This window comes from Hevea brasiliensis, chromosome 1 (assembly GCF_030052815.1).
Source record: "Hevea brasiliensis isolate MT/VB/25A 57/8 chromosome 1, ASM3005281v1, whole genome shotgun sequence".
Taxonomy (NCBI): domain Eukaryota; kingdom Viridiplantae; phylum Streptophyta; class Magnoliopsida; order Malpighiales; family Euphorbiaceae; genus Hevea; species Hevea brasiliensis.
The window spans coordinates 119,036,606-119,058,450 of record NC_079493.1 but is presented as its reverse complement, the minus strand read 5'-3'; the positions used below and the strand labels follow the sequence as shown (position 1 = coordinate 119,058,450).

The 21,845-nt window shown below is 33.6% G+C and overlaps 3 protein-coding genes across 4 annotated transcripts; 2 read left to right on the top strand and 1 right to left on the bottom strand.

The window, feature by feature from the left end:
• Positions 1 to 359: 359 nt before the first annotated feature.
• LOC110646969 (putative cytochrome c oxidase subunit 5b-like) lies at positions 360 to 5,467 on the top strand. The gene is made up of 6 exons (XM_021800594.2): positions 360 to 677; positions 1,121 to 1,203; positions 1,844 to 1,894; positions 4,140 to 4,206; positions 4,353 to 4,432; positions 5,073 to 5,467. Exons 1-6 carry the CDS (start codon positions 524 to 526, stop codon positions 5,133 to 5,135), a joined length of 498 nt encoding a protein of 165 aa, XP_021656286.2. The 5' UTR covers positions 360 to 523; the 3' UTR covers positions 5,136 to 5,467.
• Positions 5,468 to 10,986: 5,519 nt separating this feature from the next.
• Positions 10,987 to 15,857, top strand: LOC110646972 (uncharacterized). The gene is made up of 9 exons (XM_021800597.2): positions 10,987 to 11,923; positions 12,200 to 12,314; positions 13,387 to 13,423; positions 13,563 to 13,632; positions 13,768 to 13,872; positions 14,242 to 14,392; positions 14,745 to 14,827; positions 15,297 to 15,390; positions 15,486 to 15,857. The coding sequence occupies exons 1-9, from the start codon at positions 11,890 to 11,892 to the stop codon at positions 15,571 to 15,573; spliced, it is 777 nt and encodes a 258-aa protein (XP_021656289.2). The 5' UTR covers positions 10,987 to 11,889; the 3' UTR covers positions 15,574 to 15,857.
• A 253-nt stretch (positions 15,858 to 16,110) lies between these two features.
• Positions 16,111 to 21,836, bottom strand: LOC110646971 (protein tesmin/TSO1-like CXC 3). 2 transcript variants are annotated; one of them, XM_021800595.2, is made up of 12 exons: positions 21,611 to 21,836; positions 21,039 to 21,196; positions 20,637 to 20,961; positions 20,427 to 20,489; positions 19,423 to 19,944; positions 19,265 to 19,347; positions 19,088 to 19,162; positions 18,452 to 18,635; positions 18,274 to 18,372; positions 17,942 to 18,008; positions 16,433 to 17,087; positions 16,111 to 16,337 (listed from the first exon to the last, which is right to left on the bottom strand). In XM_021800595.2, exons 1-11 carry the CDS (start codon positions 21,668 to 21,670, stop codon positions 16,453 to 16,455), a joined length of 2,271 nt encoding a protein of 756 aa, XP_021656287.2. In that variant the 5' UTR covers positions 21,671 to 21,836; the 3' UTR covers positions 16,111 to 16,337; positions 16,433 to 16,452. The 2 variants fall into 2 exon arrangements, with proteins under 2 accessions (XP_021656287.2, XP_021656288.2); XM_021800596.2 differs by having other exon boundaries at positions 19,265 to 19,344.
• Positions 21,837 to 21,845: the final 9 nt, after the last annotated feature.

Below are 21,845 nucleotides of genomic sequence, written 5' to 3'. Positions count from 1 at the left end.
GCGCTATAGTGAACGGGTCTAATAAAAAATCTTTAGGTTGGGACTTGGGACATGGGTTCAATTTAGTGCTCTTGCATTAGCAACAATGTTTTCGAAATCGAATTGGTTTGTAAACTAGCATGTTGATCAATTTATGGATTCAACAAGTTAAACTAGTTTAAAAATAATTCTTTTAGTAAATTTAAAGTGAAAAAAAAATTAAAATAAAATGTGAATTGGAATTAATTTATGCAATATTATGGAATTTCCAGGTGAGGTTAATTATTGGATTAAGAAAAAAAAAAAAGAATTTAACTGATATTTACGATTTCTCAAAAAAAAAAAAAAACAAGAATTCTCAATTTCGCACGTGCCAAGTCAATCCCCATATTTGGCTTTTCTCTCCATTTCCCATTTTCCCTGAAATTATTGTTAAGAGTCTACAGAGAGAAAGCTAAAGATCAGATAGAAACCAGAGATACATACAGGGTGTGACCTTTAGTCACAAGAGAACACAGAATCTAAATCCACCAAAACGACGAAGATGTGGAGAAGAGCACTTTCTTCACAGCTCAAAACCCTAGCCTCCTCCTATCGATCTGCTTCCGCCGTCTCCCGATTTGCTTCCTCTAATCGATTCTTCATTTCCCCATCGCCTTCCGCTTCTCTCTCCAATCGCTACTTCAGTATCGATTCAGGTTATACTTCAGATCTTCACTTCACTTTCATATTTGTATATCTGTATAGCTATATTATCTTTTCGTATATTCTGTTCGATTTATTTGGCCTTTGTATCGCTATGGCGGGAAATAAGTGCATTTATGCTTCCATGATTATGGTATGTGTGGTTATGTATGGAAATAAATGCATTTATGCTTCCATGATTATAGTTAGTTATGTATCAGGGGAGAATATCCTAAATTGCGTCTGTTAACTCATTTTGGTAGAAAATGATTAGTTATAAGCATACACAGGCAAATTTGTCTATGTACCATTTGAAAAATGGGCGTATTCTTTTATTTTTATGTATAGGCATATAAGAAATTTGAGTTGGGGTAGATTTAAGGTGAGCAATGTAATAGTGGGCATGTTTGTTCAAATGCACGTGTCTATATGTAATGAATTAACTATTTTTAAGCAGATGGTGCTGTGAAAAAGAGGATTGAGGATGTAATGCCTATTGCTACTGGACATGAGCGCGAGGAGCTTGAAGCTGAGCTTCAGGTAGTTATTCTTGGTTTACGGAATACAAAAAGGATTAAAGTATTGTTTTAACGCTAAAGAACTAATAAATTGGCAAGCGCGTGAATTTTATTTTATTGGTTTTCGGGTAATGGAAAATTAAATGCCATCACGAGTAGTAGTTTTAGTTGCATTTAGGGCCTGTTTGTATCTCCAAAAATAACTTATATATGGAAAATATTTTTCATGAAAATTATTTTTTAAGAAAATGTTTTCCATAAAGATATTTTCCATTATTAGGTTGTAATATTAAACTAATGCTATGTGTTTTTATCATGCATGTATAAGTTTTTTTACATTTTAATAAGATTGTCAAAGTCCAGAAAATGACTTAGTTTTCCATTTGGCCAAGAAAATATTTTCCATTGACCCATTTCCCGATTATTCCAAATGTTAGAAAATGTGAAAAATGTTTTGAGGAAAATATTTTCCGCAAAACAAAAGGAGCCTTAGTTGGATATTTTGTTTACTTTGGAGCAAATTATGAAAATTTATTCATCATGCATATGCATTCTCTTCTTAACCAAATGTTATTTTGGTTCCCTTGTTTGATTCTTTAAATCAATGGATTTTTGTCACTAATTGAAGTATTACCCTTGCTTTGTTTGTTTGTTTTGAATAGGGGAAGGATGTTCTTGAAATTAACCATCCTGTTGGTCCTTTTGGCACAAAGGTTAGTGGTTTCCAATTTCAACAATAAATATGTGTTTTATTTTATGCTGTATTGCATAACTAAGATTGATCTCCACTAAAGTGATTTAATAGATGGTTGCCTATAGTCTATCAGTGTCCCATAGAAGCTTATTTTTCATTGAAATCTCATATCTCCTAAATATTTTTTAACTTAGCATGAGGAATGATCTACTTATATGGTATGAGGTCTGTTTTTAACAATTGATGCTTGCTCAAAAAATGGGTGAAAAAAAGAGAGAGATTTCTAGTATGTAACTACCTTATTATTATTTAAAAAAAAAAAATCTCTTTTGCCTTAATGTGGTTATTCCAGGATGTATATACCTGATATTTCCTAAATATTACTTTATTCTATTTTTCTTGTGGATGATTGCAGTGGATTGTATGATTGAGGAGGTGACTAAACATGGATTTAAAGCAAAATTCAGCATATCTTATTTATCTGTTGTTAAGTTTGGCAGCAAAGTGCAAACAAACAATCACTGCTTTGAAGAAAGCAAAACTGTATTACTGATACTTGTACCATTTTACTAGTAATTGGTAGAGGTGGAAATTGATTTTGGTTAGATGGATTTGCATCACATTTCAGGTCAAACCTAACCCTTGGGCTTTGGGTCAGGTTGGGTCACTTTTTTTTTGTTGTCATTGCAGTTTTCCCCCATTGGCAGTTATTTTTGCATTTTTCAATTTTAAAATAGAAGGGTAAATTGCTAAAATTCCCCTAACGTTTAGTATTGTTAACAAGTTAGTCATCCTTTTCGAAAATCCAATTAAGTTGTCATTGGAATTTGGTTCCATTAATGAAATAGTCGTGTCCAAAAATTACTTTTTAGCCAGCTAAGTGTATAGAAAAAGACCAAGCTGTGTGCATCTACAATTGTGTTAGTTTTTCTTTTAACAGGGGTAGCCCATACATGTTCTAAAAGTTGGTTGTCATTAAGCGGAACAAAGGTTACCAAAACAATTTTACCACCTGATGATGTTAGACAACCACCTTTTGGACTTATCCTCACCTAGCATCTTTTACCCTCCTCTTCGAGCCACCTTTCCTTTCTTAATTCTATATGATACTAATAATGGTGTGAACTTAGAAGTCAATAGCCCAAACTTGATAAGCCTACCACCATTTAGCCACCATCCTCCTCATCCTCGGCCTCAAAACCTAGGTCCCAAGTGTTCTTTGATTATGAAATTTAATAGACATTTTTACCATAAGATTTATATGTTTTTTATGGTTAGCCTTTAAAGTTGGCATGAGGGCCACAGCATGCTTGCTAATGATTTCTCAGTGTTGTGCTCCTCTACATGTTAAAATGTGATAATGAGTAAGCCATATTCTTCATCTGGGGGTTTGATTAATGGTAAGCTAATTTATTCTTTATTTGTCTTGTCACAATGAGCTGTTCTAACTATGATTTTTGTTTAAGTATTGCCCCCAACACAAACTAGAAGGAAGCATGTCTTCTATCTCTCTTCTAAAATAAGAGCCTCTCTGGCCTTTTGAAGATCATTATCACAAGTTCTATTGTTGAGTTCTTCTGTATTTATTAAGTAACTTGACCTTTATAAAGATGTAATGTAGGTTTGCAGTTGCTAAATTATATTTTATTAGCCAAACTAAACACTATAATAGGCCTAATGAAATTTTTAGTCTGGGTTACTTCAGTTTTGTGTGGTCTTGTTGGTCTATAATGAACTGAAGCAAGATGATAATACCTTTTCTTTCAAAAAAAAAAAAAAAAAAAAGGAAAAAGATGATAGTCCCTTCCATATACAAATGTAATCTATTTTTCTCTAATATTTTATTTTGTGAACTGGATTTCTATTGGAATTTTATGTTTGTTTTAGGTTTATTTTAGAGGGATACGGATTCACATTTATCTGTTCTGAGTTTTAAGCACAATTCTACTAAAGTTTTGCTTCGGCTGTCAATAATTCAATGGTAATAGTTTCCCATTGACCAACTCCTAGGATTAAGGCTAGAGATTTGAACATCAACCAATAACCAATTTTGTTCAGGATTTTTTTTGTATGAATCATCATCTAATGTTCACCTTAAATTGTGAACTACATATTATCTACTTATTATTTTGTTTAATCTGCGCTTGTTTGCCTTCAGTTTGTAAAATGTCTCTTGCTAGAACTGCATTATTATTATTATTATTATTATTATTATTATTTTGCAATAAAAATTTAACATGTGTATATTTGGTGCGCTTTTTCAGGAAGCTCCGGCTGTTGTCAAGTCATACTATGACAAGAGAATTGTTGGTTGCCCTGGAGGTGAAGGAGGTGGGTTTTATTTTTTTCTTGTTCTCTCTCTCTCCCTACTGCTGCTGCTGCTGCTGCTGTGGCTGTTGATTCATTGAATTAAATCAACATAATTATGCATATCATGAAAATCAATTTGACACAGTTTGCATGTTTTTTAACTACAGAGGATGAGCATGACGTTGTTTGGTTTTGGCTGGAGAAAGGCAAGCCTCATGAATGTCCAGTTTGCTCGCAGTACTTTGTGGTGAGTAGGAGATCAGAACTGATATTACTCGAAGTTTGTAGTGTTTATTATTTTGCTTCTACTTTGTATTGCGCTAGATCTGGATTTAGATAGAGATCTATAACCACTGTGGTTGGCCAATTGATTGTCATAATAGATGGTTTCACTGTATACTTAATTGACATGGTGTGAATGATCAACCAATATTCACATGACAAATTACTCCATGACCATGAGGTATATATTTATGATATATTTTTATCACTGATAAGAATAGATGTCTTGATCATTATCAAATTAAAAGTGGGGCAAAATCATATGCTTTGCTACCTTTAATTAATCATATATTGACTAAGATAAAATTATTCATTGTTTAATATTTTATTTAGACTGTATTTTGATTGTTTAGTTTGGCTAGGTTCTGATTGGAATTTATACTATAATGCATCATGTCATATAAAATATTTAACTTCAGCAGAATTGAATGAGCTTAATGTTTAAGCAAATGTTCATTTATCATCTTTCCCTGAAAGATGCTTGGATTTGGATGAATGTATCAAATGTTTCGGTCAACTGTCTCTACTGCACTTCCACGCCAGATATTCTAGGTTTTTTTTCGAATTGTAGAAATTTCCTGATTATTCTGTTGGTGATTTAACAGCTGGAAGTAGTGGGCCCTGGAGGACCTCCTGATGGGCATGGAGACGATGAAGATCATCACTAATTACAGCATTTTTCAGTTTTCCTCTTGGAATAAAATTCAGGAAGATGATGAGACAATTTCCAGGATACGATGAAGCATTGAAGTTCAGAAACTGAATGTCTTGTTTGTTTGTTTTCAATTAGTCTTTTAATCTTTTGTGGCTGTTGCTTTTGCAACTGATGGGACGGTATCTTTTTGGTGATAATGTAGACAAAGATTGGTCATCTGTTGGAATCATGGATCTCGTTAGGTTTCCTTTAATGCATTGCCAAATAATTGATGGCTACACTTCTATTCTTTCATGAAACTTAAAAGTTAGTGTGAAAGAGTATCATACAACTTTTACCTTGGTATTTGCCATGTCACATTCTTCTATTGCAACACCATGTGTTGTTCATTTGCTTCATCACAGGCATATTAAGGAGTACGGAGTTTGTGGTTGTAATGTGATGCCTAGCTCCATTTAGAGGATAATAAGTATCTTGTTGACATTGATGTGATGAAGCAGAACAGCCATGGGTTGGTTTTCTCATGAGGGGGATATTCTAATTACACTTCCAGTTCTTTTATCTTCAAGAATCAAATTTGTAACATTTTAATTTTTCATGTGCAAGGAATATTTTTGTATTTTCATCAACTTGCTGTTGTGTTGAATGGAAGATACCTAGCAGGGTATCAACATAGGAGATCAAACAGAAAGTTCCAATGGAATAAGGATCAATTTGGAAAGGGAATTCATTTGCCTAACGTTTTATTATTCTCTCTCTCTCTCTCTCTCTCTCTCTCTCTTTGTAACTGCATAAAAGGGGCTTCTGTTCGGCTCTAGATTATTGGACGAGCATTATCGTCCATAATTTAAGTCACTGCTACGAGGTGCATCAAACTCTCAAATTTATGTTTATGCAGCCAGGAAATATTGAGCTTGAATAAAAAACGTGAGTGCATGTAGCCAAGCCGCCACCTTGGGTTGAGGTGATAACATAAACCTACCATTGGTATTGGATAGGTTGTTTGAGTTAAGAAATTTAAATTTTAATAAATTGTAAAAATATTTTGAGAGTCAATAAATTAAAATGATAAATATAGAATATTCAATGAGATATTTTCTCACTATTAAGTTGATTAATCTCACAAAAATTAGATAAAGAAATTCGAATTCAAAATATTTTTCATTTCCTATTCGTTCCCAACATCTTAATATTAAATAAATACCAATCAAATAGAGAATTGAGTGGAGTGCCCTCAGTCTTGAAAATTACAATGAATTAAATATTTATGAGTATTTAATGAGTATTTAATTTGATCGAATTTTAATATGACAAATATGAGTAATATATAATTAGATTTAGATTTGAGGAATGATATCTATATCATATTCATGTCGGATTTAAATTTTGCATATTGAGTATCAATTATTCAAATTCGTTTATATAAATAATTAATTAAATAATATTTTTTATAATAATATTATAAATTTTCATATATTATATTTTAAATAAATAGAATTTTTAAAATTTATAAAATTATTAGATTTTTAAATATAAATTATTAATTAAAAAGATATTTTTATGTAAGTTATTAATTAAAGTATATTTAATAATTTAAGTATTTTTTAAATAATAATAATTGATTTTGAAATGAGTTTAGTATTTGAGAATAAATTTAAAATAAATTTAAGATAAATTTTAATAATAAAAATATTAATTAAATTCGAATACGACAACTTTCTCAAAGATTTTCAAAGCCACAAAATATTAATCATAGTAGACCAACGAATTTTCAATTACATAATTGAGATTAATTTTAAAATAAATTGTAAGGCGGTTCTTATAATATTAAAATTATATAATATATATAAAACTTTTTCTTAACTGGCAATTTCGCAGCACAAGATACCTATAAATAAATGCAAAATTAGTAAGTTGTTGAAGAATGGCATGAGAAGGAATCAAATCAGGAATGGATTCAAAATTCTGTACTGACAATCTGACCAAATATAAACGAAAATGGCAGAATAGATAGGAAGGAAAGCATTAGCAACAAACATCAACTTCTATATAATATTCCTTTTGCAATTTAAATAATGGGCAGAGGAGAGATCATGGAGAAGGATTTTGATATTTTGGCAACCACTTTTTCTATTATTATTATTGGAATTTGTAGATGAATCTCACATTTCCTCCTATTTCATAACTTGTCCAATCCATCTATTCCAAACTCCCTTGCCCACCGTATCATATTCCTATGCCCATCAAATTTTTAAATTTGAAAATAAGTAATTGTGAGCTATCATGATGGTTGAGGGATTTTAAACTAATTCACATCGTGGATTTTATTCATAATTCGATTTTCGTAAATAAAGAAAATATTTATTGAGAGCGCTTTATTTCTTAATAGATCGATTCGATATATTAAATTAGAAACACCTATGAAATATTTAAAAAAATTATTAAAAGTGAATCTCATATTTATATAAATGAAAAGCATCTCTAGTATATTCTAAAATTTACCACTTGATAGCATTGGAACAAGGGATTTAAGCAAAAATTGAATAGCAGAACAAAATCTATCTCCTCACAAAATCCCACTAATTATTCTTCAAGATTGAACCTTTCCACCCTGTATTGTAAAATGATCAAAATAACAAATGGTCTTTTTCTCCTAGCCTAACATAATTCTTCCCTACCTATCCTACAAGCCTCCATAAATTATTTTTTTAGCTTACTTCTTTAATTCACATTCACTAATTAGTTTATTTTCAGTTTAATACATAAAAATGCAGGATATAGGTAAACCTAAGCTATTCTTGTTTTGGTTCACAAATGTCTAGTCAGTAAGTGAGCACCAGCTTCTTACCTTGAAAACATTATGCCTTTTCACTTTATTCACAATGTTGAAATTAGAACCTTGATGTCTCCTATAGAGTGTTAGCTATAATTTATTTCATTTGGAAGCCAGCTTATGAGCAACCAAAACAGAACTATAATTAATTAATTAATAACCCAATTAATTTTTCAATTACTTGAAAGGTTCCAACTTGTTGCCCCATTATTATTATTATTATTATTATTATTCTGAATTTTTTTGTCTCGATCCGATTCATTATAGATTCAAGACACAGAATATATAAGAAATTCACCTATTAAATATATGAATTTCACATATTTGTATTTTAAATTCACGATGGATCGAATCTCCCCTTGTAGAAATAGCCAACTTGAGTAATTTATATCCACTAATGAATCCACATTGTACTAGTGCCAACAGCATCTGTTGTCTCTACTGTTAGATAAATCCATAAGTTTAGTATAATCCCATTTTGTAATTGAGATTGATTCTTCCCACATTGAGTGTGGGCCAAGGAATAGGGGTGTGCAAATGGTCGGTTTAGTTTTGAACTGAACCGAACCGATAAAACCGAAAATCAAAAATAAAAAATTTTAAAAACCAAACCAAACCGATTAATAAGAGAAAATCGAACCGAATCGAACTGATAAATATCGGTTTGGTTCGGTTTTAAATCGATCAAATCAAAATTTATAAAATTTCATATTTTAACATTAAATCTAAATAATAAAACATAAAAACAAAAAAAAAATAGAAATCAAAACTCAAAAATCTTAAGGTTCGGTTCGGTTTTCTTTGATTTCATTTTGGTTCAATTTGATTTGGTTCGATTTTCTTTGATTTCTGATATATATTAATAATTTCGGTTCAGTTTGGTTCGATTTTTTTTTTTTTTATGAAAATAACCGAACCTAACTTATTAACCGAAATTATCAAAATTATAAACCGAACCGTATCGATTGAATTTTAAAATCAAACCGATTGAATCGAATTGAATCGGTTCGGTTCAGTTTTTTGGTTTAAACCGAAAACTGCTCTCCCCTAGCAAGGAAGGAAAGGGTTGACAAAACATAAAGTAGCACCAATTTTTTTTTTCCCCACAAAGGAGGGAAAATTGCCCTAATCTAAATATTGATTGACTTAGTAGGGAAATTTGATGCCACCATTTACTGTGGTAACTAATTGCGATTCGCCATGTCAGCAATCTTATTCCAAGTGTTTAATCAACTAGTTAAGTAATGTCTTTAGAACCTAAACATGTATTGGCAGCTTAAAAAAACCCTAGAAACTCAGTGGGACATTAGTGTATGTCTAGTTATAAAGCTATGATTCTTAGTAGAATCAAGAAAGATTGGAAACATAGAAAGAAATGGTTGCATTATAGGAAAGGTTATGTTTCAAACAGGGATTTGATGGGATGCAATTTTTGTCTGCATTAAAAACAGAAGTTTCTTCCACTAGTTCCTGCTGCAGCAATAAGGCTGCATCCTATAGGAGACCTACATTGTGATATATGATGAAGGGAGAGCTGGAACCATTGAAAATTTCAATCTGTAGTCCATTGAAACACTTGATGTTTGGTGGGTTCCATATGCCAAGACTTATCTTGCACAAGATAGGATATGTGCCACTGACCTTGGATTGTAAATTTAGCATAACCAATCAAGAAGAGCAGCCCTTATTCCAATTTTCACTGTTCTTGGTGTTTTGTGCTGAATTTAGATTGAAAATTGTAGTATACACAGAGAATTCTGCTTAGTGAAGTTAGGATTTAAACCTTTTTGAATAGTAAGTGATGTTCATTGAAATGACACCCATGAAAAGATTCCTCTAGCATTTCATAAAATAAAATAAGATTAGAATGGAATGAAGTGAGAGGAAAATGGACAAATGAGTTCTTAAAGCTTTTAACAATTTGAGTAAATTTTAATAAAGAATCTCCAATGCTTTGCAAATTTTGCAAAAGTAAGATTGGCATCCAACATTTGACTTGGCTATTGGAAATATTACAACCTAAAAATAAAAAATAAAAAAAAATCAGATATAGAAAATGGGAAGAGTTTACATTGGTTTACAAAAGTTCCCTCTAATCCATCTTATGGGTAAGTTGGATTTGGTATGTATAGTGTGAAATAATCTGTTTACTCCTAATTTTAACTTCCATATATATATATATATATATATATATACACCTCTTAGACATTTCAATGAGAACAACTGAGTTTAAGAAATGTTTACCTAAGAACCTTTATGTAGAACAGTTAATGGGTATATACAAGAACATTTACTTTAACAAAAAGATAGAAATGATAACATAATGCCACTTGTCACATAATAATCATTATAGAGGCTTAATTTGACTTGATTTAGATCATGTTCAGCAATAGCTTATAAGTAATATTTAGTGTTCAATAATACAATGTTTATATTAATATTTAAAAATTAAGAGGATGATTCATGAAAAATTATTATTAATTTTTAAAAATTAAAAAAATATTTTCACTAAAATTAATAAATAATAATATTATTTTATATTTAATAATTATTAAAATAATTAATATTACCGAATATAATCTTAATAATCGGAGGCATGTAACTCATTTGATAAAGTCAAAATCAAGCCCTCATTCTCTTAATCTTCTAATTGAAAAAAAAAAAAAAAAATCTGAGGAGGCTTAATTTTGGACTTATTATGTGCTTGTGGTGCCTACCCTCATGAGTATAAACAAACAAAACTTTTTATTGGTGGGGACTTGAGCTAAGCAAACAAACAAATATTAATATTAGTGGCAAGCAGAAAAGCAAGGAGGACAGAAGGAGAGAAAAAAGTTCACATGCTTTTCTTTCCTTTCTTTTCTTCACTAAAACAAAAAACAAAAATCAAGTTGCTAAAATATTCACACAAATGTTCATGTCAATAAATCAAAATACACTTGTAAGAGAAATTTTATATATTAATATTATTAATGAAGAAATTAGTTGAGACTTTATTTAAAATTTTAATTATAATTAATTTTTCTTTATTGTTTGAAATATTTAGACTAATAATCTTTGATTTTATAATAATTTATTTAATTTTTTTTTCTTTATTGGGTTATGAGAATGCCTCATTCTTAAATTCTAGCTAAGATGATAAAATAAACATATAAAAAGCTCACTAAAATTTTGAAAGTTTCTGGTTACTAAATTTCAAATTGGGCTTTCAAAGAACTTTCAATCTTTGAGAAAATAAATAAATAACACACACACACCCTAAAACCCTAATTCTCATGATTTCCTCCGGTCCATGAATACATCATTACATCAGATTTTTTTTATTTTTTGTGAGTGATAAATTGGAGGCTTGAAACATACTGTAGCTTTGTGGTTAATGGGTACCTGTCAATCATGACAAATTCATAAACAAATGATTGAGAAAAGATTTTTTCTTTTACTTATTCTTTCTAGTTTTCAGAAATATTCTTGAGAGCTGTCGTTGATTGTTGTTTTTGTTGTTGATAGATGGGATTGCTTTATTTTTTTATTTTTTTTGGCTACTGCCCATGAGCATAGATTCTCTCTATGTTGCAAATCTCACAGCCTCCCCTCTCTCCTAGCTGGGTGGCTGTGGAACGGATGATCGTGCTCTTCTCTGCTTGGATTCTCTCTGGTCTTGAAAAGATTTCCTGCTTTTTTTGTCCTTGTCTTTTTTACCCTCTCCTTTTAATGGATGCCTCCCCCTTTCTCAGTTTCTACGTGGTTTCAGGCTTTAATATATAGCTGGTGTACACACTACACCTAAATTACTAGGGAAAGATATGCATATTCACCTGTTTTATTCCTTTTCCACACTATAAATAGCCATCATCTTTCTGGGTTTTCTTCATTGCAGCAGCTCCTCTTCAGTCATTCACTGACCATAGGTGAGGCGTTCAGTTGCATCACCAAAATGAGCTACCAACAACATCCTTCTATGGGTTCTGGTTTGTTTCTTTTCATCCTTTTTGTGGTTTTTGCTCTTTTCAACTGAATATGGTATGGAATCCTATTAGTTATATACATTATTTTCATGGATCTTAATTCATTGTTTCCTGTATTTTAATATAACCACCCAACTCAATGAATTGGGTTTTATTCCTTATCTTCTTCAAATGAATATTCATTTTTCCTGGTTGATACACAAGATTTATGCCTATTATTGTTTTAATCCTTTGAACTTCATGTTATTTAATAAGTAAATCTATTGTTTCAATTTCTAGGTAGTAGAACTGCCAGAAGAACTTTTGAGTTTGGGAGGACTTACGTGGTGAGGCCTAAAGGGAAACATCAAGCCACTATAGTCTGGTTACATGGTCTTGGTGACAATGGTTCAAGGTATTGCAGCTAATTTTTTTTTTCCTACATCATTTTCCTTTATTGCCTAGTTGTTCTTATTCCTTCAATGCCTGCTTTAGACTCTGAACTCTTCCTGTTCCAAAGCCAAGTAAAATCCTATTACTCTAGATTTACACCTGAGTTTCATATAATTTGTTGTTCATTGTGAAGTCCATATAATTGGAGTATTTTGGGTCTATCTATTTATGTCTATGTTATAACCAAGCTGTTGATTATTGTTTCTGTTAACTTCATTTGATAAACAGTGTAACTGGGCTAGTGGAAACTGGGAACTACATGATTAATGTCAGCATGTGATATTTGTCCACTGACTTGCCAATTTTATTCTCTTGCTTTTTTGTTAAGTACAAATTCTTGTGTTGGAATGGTCTTTTGGCTCCAAGGACAAGAAAAAAAATAAAAAAGACTTGGCAAATGTCAACATAATAGCAAGAGCTAAATTGGAGGGGTCCATATGATGTCGTCTTCTTCCAATTCTTATTTTGATGTTGAGCTTCTTTCATTGATATTCTCGTTCTAATAAATTCAAAGGGGAGAGTGGCGGCCCCATGAATTATATATACACTTTTCCTATGATCGTCTCATTGGATGCCAAGTTCCATTTGGATAGACTTTTATTTGGGGAAAAAAAAGTACATCCATATTCATGAATAGGGATCACTAGTTCACTTAACTTTGGCAACTAAACAACCATAGAAGGTGCTTAGTGAAGGATATTTACACATATGCAAGTAACTATGAATTATTTCTAGAAATGTTTTATATCTGAATCCCAAAATGATGGTGCAGTGCATACAAATCCCCAATCCAATAAAAATTGGCTCTGTTCTTTTCATTATTGAGTGTCTGCAATATTACTTGCACCTTTGGGATGCTGCCTTTGCTCAATACTGTATTCCCAATGTTTGAAGAATGCAATGGTTGTCAAATTATGAGTCACAAGAGCTTCCATCTGTAACGGCATTCTTATGTTTGCCAGATAGAGTAATAGTATAGGAAATATAAGCTAAAGCCAGAAATGTTTCTCATTCTACTCTTTGGTTGTTTGCAGCTGGTCCCAGCTCCTGGAAAGCCTTCCTCTTCCGAATGTAAGCATGCACATGTTTAATAATTTGCTATCTTGTTAATTGTCATGCATTTATATATTACCACTGCATCACCAGTGGTGAAATACGTCTATTCATATTTCTCCTTAATTACATTTTGACTGTTGAATCTATGATACAGATTAAATGGATTTGTCCAACTGCTCCTACACGTCCTGTTGCACTTCTGGGTGGATTTCCTTGCACTGCATGTAAGACTTGTTTTCATCACCTTCTACGTATAATGCACTACACTTCCAATTTCAATTATGTGATGATTAAAGTAAACTTTTCATTGCTCTTATCCTGATAGGAAATCACCTAAAATAGTTGTGTAATTTATGCAGGGTTTGATGTGGGTGAGATTTCAGAAAATAGTCCAGATGACTGTGAAGGTTTAGATGCCTCAGCAGCACATATTGCAAATTTACTGTCAACAGAGCCTGCTGATGGTACTTTCAAGGCTTAACCTTTTGCAAACATCTGTTTTATTTGCTCACAATTTTTTGTCCTGCTGTAAGTTTTATAAAAATGCGTATTTATTATACTATAATTGTCAAGGAACAAGTAAATTTCAGTTCATAGTAAAAGTTGAATGATATTCTGTTTTATGAAATTATGGCTTTAGTGTTTGCCAGTTTATAACTAGTCTTATCTTGAATTCAAAGGTGAGAACTCTTTTGTTGTACTACTAAGTGCTTTGCATTTATCAGCTTTCAAGTTGAACTTCTCAACTTTTTACTGTTTACAAATCTAAGTAGTATTTAGGTATTGGGATGGATATTTTTCTGGCTTAGACATCTTACAATTTTTTGTAACAGTTAAAGTTGGTATTGGAGGCTTCAGTATGGGTGCCGCAACAGCGCTCTACTCTGCAACTTGTGCTGCACTGGGACGATATGGAAATGGCAATCTGTACCCTATCAATCTCAGAGCAGTTGTTGGACTGAGTGGATGGCTTCCAGGTTCAAGGTATGATGATTCTGAGATTTCCTTATCGAATAAAACGTTCAGTCCTAGAGCTATTATATTAACCCCTAAAGTCCTAAACTTCATTTGATGAATGCCAATTGAGTATTCTATATGACTTGATGACCATAAAGTATCTTTTGATGGCTTTTGCTAATACTATATGCGTTATTCTTTAGCTAAGTACATATCAATAATAATAAGTGCCAATATTATGTTATCAGAAGAGGTATATGTGTTCATAATGTATGGATGAGGGACTAGTTCATCCACTTGTTATACAAAAAAATCCAGTTGCCATTTTGTATCTAGAGAACATTCCATATTTGTTAGTTAAGAGTTTGTCAACATGCAGGGGCTTAAAGAACAAAATAGAAGGATCCCATGAGGCTGCAAGGCGTGCAGCATCCTTGCCCATTTTGCTTTGTCATGGATCAAGTATGTATCTTTCTCCAATTCATCTTTAAAATGTTTATGAAGTTTGTTCCATGTACCACATGGAAAACACTATTGCCTAAAGGGCTGACAGTTCCTAGAGGCACAGTCGTCAAGCTGATGTGGAACATTATAAGAACAGTATCACAATATAAAGGAAAATGGCATACCATGTTTTCACTACCATCAATAATAAGAATCTGATCATTACTGAACAACTGGTATGAGCAATGTAGACCCTGCCCCAATATTTACTTTGCCTATAAGGCTATAACCTTACCATAGCATGGAATGTGTAGAAATTAACTCTGCACTTTCACCTTGTGAAACAATTAGTTTTGCTAATTTTGTTATGAGCAATTCATGGCATATGACATGCTAGTGAAGCTGCATTGTAGTCTATAAAATATGCTACCTTCTATTCTAGTTTAATCGTTTATGCAATATGACCCCTCTTGTTAATCCAATGCAGGTGATGACGTAGTCTCCTACAACTATGGAGAGAAATCTGCCCACACCTTAAATTCAGCTGGCTTTCGACATCTCACATTTAAACCATATGATGGGTAAATATTCAGCATCTTCTTTAACCAGCATTTAACTAATCACTGCCTAATGGAAATTAAAGCAAATTATCTTGCATCTTAATATAACTCTACAGGCTTGGGCATTACACAGTGCCTAAAGAAATGGATGAGGTTCGCAATTGGCTTGCTGCAAAACTGGGCCTTGAGGGATCACGCACATAACTCCTAGTGAGAACTAGTGATGAGGAACAACGGGGAACAATAACAAGATAAGGGAAAGAAACGGATTTGTATAAGTAGGTAGTAAATAGAATGGGTATATGGTATAGATAAATTAACTCTCCTAATTCCCTTTTGTCTTCTTTCCTGTCCTGAAAAATAAAGCTTTGAATGTGTTTTTCTTTTATTTAGCTTGTAGAATGTAGCAATTAGCAGTAATGGTTGTAGTCAACTCTGCTCACCATTTTGTTTTCTTAAATTTAATGTTCAGTGTACCAGTTTGGTCATATGATCCTTCCTCTGTCTTTCTCTGTCTCTCTGCCTGCTTGCATAGAATTTCAAATGGCATCAGATAATCAGGAAAGGTAACTGAAATCTCTTCATAAAATACCTTTACTGCTATTCTGAAGAGTAGAAATAGTGTAGTTACCTTCTCAGCTTTGTAGATGCAACTTCATAGTTATCCATTGATGATAATATTAACAGCATTTATGCCCAATGGAAGGCATCTTGGTTCATATCTATCAGTAAAGAAACAAATTGCCAAATTCATTCTATAGACACAAGCTCAAAAGAGCTATTACCAATCACTATGAACACTTATTTGCAACCAACATTTACATATGCACCCTCACTAAACTGTCAACAACATTAACCTAACGCTACAAAAGTATGTATTAGGTCAAAATTTAATGTCATCGCGGAAATGATTCTTGTTGGATGTCTTGGAGAAAATGGCTGAGCTTGTCAACAGTTGCCAGAATGTCCTAGGAAAGTACCATCCTACTTAGTTATGCCTTCAAACAAAAGCTCAAAATCCACAAAATTGCAATGTATTTAAAACAACGAAATAATCACATACCACAACTTAAGATGTGCCCGTCACTGGCAGCTAGTACCATCTTTACTATCACCATGGCTTCCTTGAATTCCATCTTTTAACTTGCTATAGGGAGTTAGAGGAGGGAAAGATGGCACGGCCGGCAAAATGAATTTGCGCCCGCTTCTCAACCCCTGCGAACTGCTTGATCTCAACTCTTGTGATCGAATTTGTGGAGGAGACACACGTTTCTGATTCGGTGAACTAACTTTCACTGATTTTGTTGCTGCCAAAGCATTCTCGAGTATCTTTCGTGTATCATCCTCCAATATGTCATAGAGAAGGTTGTCTGAACTAATATCAGGCAGGACCTTACTTCTATATAGATTTGTTGTAGGACTAACGGGTGAATGGTGACTATGAGGGTAACCAGCAGATGACTGGAGGGTCCTTTCCTGATATGCATGAGCTTGGGAAACTTTTGAACCGTCCCCTATATTGAGAGAAGCTGAAGTTGCCACAGCCCCTGAATGACAATGTGACAGTGGAGTCAGATGGCTCATATCAGCAAGTTCTTCCCACGTTGAAGATAACTGATGAGCTCTCCCTGATTTGATGAAATCATCTTGGGTCTCCATAGTGCCCAGTTGCTCATGAGATGGATTCTTCCATTTTTCAGCTCTTCTATATATTGATTCTGCAATTCCATGGTTATAAAACAGTCAGTCTCCTTTCATCTTTGGAAAAAGGAATAGAAAAATAATATCTAGCTTCCAAGTTTTGATGAAAGATAGCCAACTTTAATAGCTTCTCAATTATCATCAACGTTGAGTTTATAAATCAGACAATTCTTAAAGGTGCATGATCCTGCACTAGTTCCACAGTGTATTCTTCTTATCGGGGAATGTCCACTGCGTAGAGATCATGAATTTTCAGACATTAATCATCACTGTTTCAGAAAAAAGCAGATCCAGAAGGTACTTAAACAGTCAAGGCAATAAGATCCGCAGTTACAAGGCAAACGTACATAAGAAGGCCACATTTATTTCAAAGAAGCATTTCAGAGATTAAACATCCACTGTGAACTCATGCTTTGCAAGCTCAGATATAATAAGATGTGTGATTATCACAGAAAGAATGCAACATATCATAACAATGAATATCAGATATAGCAATTAAAAGCACCTCTTGAAGGTAACATGAGGTAAGAGTTTCCTGGCATCATCATCCTGGGTTTGGATGCAAGAATTTCTCTATGAAATAGAGTTTCAAAGCTCAGGAAAAAAATTCATTTGTTTCATCCAAGGCCACTGACAATCAATCCTAGATTAGAGAGTAGGGCCTTTAGTTTTCTCACCTGGTCAGTGGACAAAACTGAAAAAAGCTTAACATATCATGTGCATGTCAAATGCAACCATAATTCTCAAGGCTTTTATGGGGAAATGTAAGCATTGCCAGTTTTATATTAACTTTATTTCTGATGGCAAGAATGGAATTCAGTATACAGTCAAACAAACTTGAAATAACAAAGTGCTAGAATTGAATTCTCACCTATCTTTTTGCCAAAAGAATTGTTACAACCTTCACATCGGCATCCATTAGAACATCCGACTCTTGCCTTGAAATAAAGCAAAATGTTTAGTCAGAATAGATCAAAAGATAAGAATTTTATGCTATCTGCCTTCTTATCCCTACCTCACATCTAAAGGGATAAGGTATATTGATTTTCCTTATTATCCTAAAGAAGACTAATCAGACATGATGCTAATGTTGAAGTGCTTTGTCACGCCATCAGAAAGTTGTGATATTGCAGTAGGAAAAAAAAACGGAAAAACCGACATTTAAGGATTTTTGCAGCAATATTGCCAACAATGCTCACAAACCTGATAACATTCACAGTATTTCTTAAGACACTTCGACTTCTTGCAATTGCATCCTCTTTTGTGCCTGGCCGATGATGGTGTTGTCCAATTCCCTTCTTCCTGAATATTATTCTCATCTTAATAATACTTCTTGTCAAGGCTGGAGAACAAGATAAGTTACTTAAGAAAGAAAGATTACCACAATATTTGCAGGAGAGTCCATGGCATGCTTAACAACCTTCGGAGCAAAAGCAAGTGGATTACGGGCTTCAATTAGTTGTCGTGTATCAAGAACTGTGTCCTCGTAATCAGGCCTGTTAAAGCAGTTATTGCATGCACAACTGTCCAGACAATAAACTCCAGCTGCAAAGCACTCACAATAACTGCATAGTGACAAAAATCACAGCTAACACAAATTGCAAAATAACAGTATAGTTTGAATTCGCTATTTTCCAAAGTTTCTGTTTCATAGCTTATTGTATACAGAACATTTCTTTTCTGTTTCCGTTAGGAAGGTCTAAATGGATTGCCAAAGTTGCTTTTAACTGTGCTCTAAAAAATTGCAAATAAAAATTCAACACTTCTCAAGATTATATAACCGTTGGCCAATATAAAAACGTGCAAGTCATCCCACAAGTGTTGGGGCAAGGAGAACTCAGATAATTAGTTGCCACTCTTGTAGAGCACTATTCATTATTATTGAGTTATATATAACAATAATACCCAATATATATATAGAGAGACAATTTCCATAATACAGCAAAATAGCCCTCAAAACATGTTCATTAGAAGAATCTTCTAGAAATTTGCTTCATGCAAGGCAATGGTCACTTACAGTTTCAAGCATTTTGATCTCTTACAATTGCAACGTTTGCAGCCCTCACTTTCATTGATGCATTTTGTCCTTTTCCTAAATACATAACAAACCATTACTGGAGTAAGCAATGGAAAAAATAGCACAGATTAATAACTGTCAAAATGTTCAAATCGAAAGAACGAAATGTTCACTTACCTATTTCGCTTAGGACTCGCTTGGTCTTCGACCATGTTGGCGTTTTGTGAAGTGAGTGTCCTCCCATCATATGGAACTACCTGCTGCTCACAAGATGTCAAATGAAGAGCAACACATGGAGACTGCATACTGTTAAAATTATAAGCTGCGGAACTTACTGTTGTAGCAGCCTGAGTTTCCTGCTGATCATCTTCCACTTGAGCATAAATTTCCCCGGCAACAGATGAGACTAAGATACTATCCAAATCCTTTGATGAACTATGATTCCTAACAGCTATTTGCTTCTCCTCTCGTGCATGCAGTTTGTCAACCAACTTTTGGCTTGCATTTGAATCTAAGCCCATTGAGTCAGATCTGATGACGCCAATTGAAGGCAATGCTAAATCAGATGGAGTACAAGCTGATATATTATGGTTTCCACAATTTTCAGCTGGTATAACAGATTGAGATGGGCAGGAGGAGGACAGGAAAGTTACAGTCTGGGCACGACTGCCCGCCCCCCAACTGTTGGAGATCCCACTTGGTTCAGTGTGATATGAAACCAGACTCCCAAAGTGTGTAAGGCCTTCAGGTAGGCTTAAATTGTTGGTATCATGATTCTCATTGCCAGTATCCTTGCAGGACATTGTCACCCCAAATTGAAGATGTCTTCGTATACCACGTTGATGCTGATCAGCATCCTATACATTTGAAGATAAAACTTATCTATTGTTAGAAACTCTGAAAATTAGGAAAAAGAAGAAGATTCCTTTTGGCAGTGGTTACACGGTACAGAAAAAAAAAGTGATTCTTTCACAAGTAAAATTAAGAAAATTTACCTGAATAAGTTTCTGTACTAAATCAAATAATGAAGGACATAGGTATTACCGTATTAAAAAGTTGTTTCGAACAGAACTTAAGAACAAGTACTCTGTGCAGTAATATTAAATCATTGATTTAATCCATAAGATTAGTCTAACATTACCAAACCAAGTAACAAGTATTAGAACAAGGAACTTTAAATCAAAATTCAGCACCACATAGAGACCATAACGATGTAAAATAAAGCAAGTGGAAAATGTAGCACTACCTTTCACTGTATAGGGGGGTATAAATTTTGACACAACCACCCAACACAGGTGATACCATTATCCAAATGATGATGATAGACTATAATTTTTACCTTAGCTGCTACTCTCAAAGCTGACCTTGAACTATCAACAAAATCATTATATGTCTCAATGCTCTGCAAAGATTGAGGAAGTGACTGAGAACAATCAACAACTTTATTATCTTGAACATATGCAGTCCGCAATCCAAATATTCTGGGGAACTTACAACATAATAAACCAATTCAAATATGTAGATGATGAAACTACATTCATTTATTCACCTGAGGCAAAAATTTCTCATGATGTTGTGATCCAGAAAAAGAGCCTAGAAACATATGGGAATCAACATGATTGTAGTCTTTGTTGATGGTATCTTTGTGACTAGTGAACCGTTCCAAGATCATGGGCTTATCATTCCTTGATTGTGCGCACAGATCAGATGATTTTGTAGTGTCTTCCATATCCACAAGATCAGCCAGATATTCATCAATGCATCCTGAAGGACTGCAAGACTGATCTTCTTTTTGAAAGCAATGAATCGGCTCAGGCTTCAGATGGGTATCACCTTGTCGATAGAGGTCAGAACCTGCTGCATCTATTTCTCCTCTGTCAATATCAAACTCTTCAGTTGAAAGAAATCAATTTTATGCACTTCAATAGAAAATTACAATAATTTCTCAAACCTGAAACTTGTCTCTCGCTGCGGATCTATACGGGGTGATGTGAACACCGGCGGCGGTGGGATAGCAAAGTTAGTTTGTGAAAAACTATGTACGTATCTTGCTGCCTTCGCGGACCTTATAGGAGAGAGATTGCTAATGTAATTGAAAAAAGGGGATCCCTACAATCGAAAGAAGCAAAACCACCGAATTCAACTCTGAATGTAATGAGTTGGTACAAAAATAATTATTGAACTTGTGGGAATTTTCCATTGCCTCCAACAATGGAAAATTGAGTGAAACCACAAACATGCTCATACAAAAGCTTTCTTTAATTAAACACAAAAGATTTCTGTTAACAATCGCCTCATTCTAACTATAAAACCCCTTAAAAACTCCCCAAAATACCGAAATTTCGATTCATTTTCTTTTCCTTTCCCCTGTTTTCTCAGCCACCAAACACACATAAAGATAATCTGATCAAAGCCGCAAACACACCCATGAAAACGAAATTACAGTCCAAGACAAAACATAACGAGGCAACGATCAGTGAAGTGAAATCACCGAGTACGAGATTGTGGAAAACGGACACTTACTTGGACAGCCGGAGATGGTGACGACTTGGCAGGGATGCGATTGCTTTCAGGAGAATCCATTTTTGAGAAAACCTATGACGCTAGGGTTATCATCTACCAACAACATGATAAGTACCCGCATAAAACGAGGGAAAACGGCTCAACGACAGGATCTTTGTGTCCGATTCTCCCAGCTTATGATATATCGTTTTGAAGCATGTTTTTTTAAACCTCGTAGCGAGCGGGAACGGCGAAG

Excerpts from the sequence above, each read along its gene's own strand:
- LOC110646971 (XM_021800595.2), bottom strand. The coding sequence starts at position 21,670 with ATGGATTCTCCTGAAAGCAATCGCATCCCTGCCAAGTCGTCACCATCT. Across the intron at positions 19,945-20,426 it reads CTTTGAGAGTAGCAGCTAAG|GATGCTGATCAGCATCAACG; the intron begins GTAAAAATTATA and ends TCAAATGTATAG. Across the intron at positions 19,163-19,264 it reads GCGAGTCCTAAGCGAAATAG|GAAAAGGACAAAATGCATCA; the intron begins GTAAGTGAACAT and ends TTATGTATTTAG.
- LOC110646969 (XM_021800594.2), top strand. The coding sequence starts at position 524 with ATGTGGAGAAGAGCACTTTCTTCACAGCTCAAAACCCTAGCCTCCTCC. Across the intron at positions 1,895-4,139 it reads TTGGTCCTTTTGGCACAAAG|GAAGCTCCGGCTGTTGTCAA; the intron begins GTTAGTGGTTTC and ends GCGCTTTTTCAG. Across the intron at positions 4,433-5,072 it reads TTTGCTCGCAGTACTTTGTG|CTGGAAGTAGTGGGCCCTGG; the intron begins GTGAGTAGGAGA and ends GTGATTTAACAG.
- LOC110646972 (XM_021800597.2), top strand. The coding sequence starts at position 11,890 with ATGAGCTACCAACAACATCCTTCTATGGGTTCTG. Across the intron at positions 11,924-12,199 it reads ACATCCTTCTATGGGTTCTG|GTAGTAGAACTGCCAGAAGA; the intron begins GTTTGTTTCTTT and ends TTCAATTTCTAG. Across the intron at positions 15,391-15,485 it reads ACATTTAAACCATATGATGG|GCTTGGGCATTACACAGTGC; the intron begins GTAAATATTCAG and ends ATAACTCTACAG.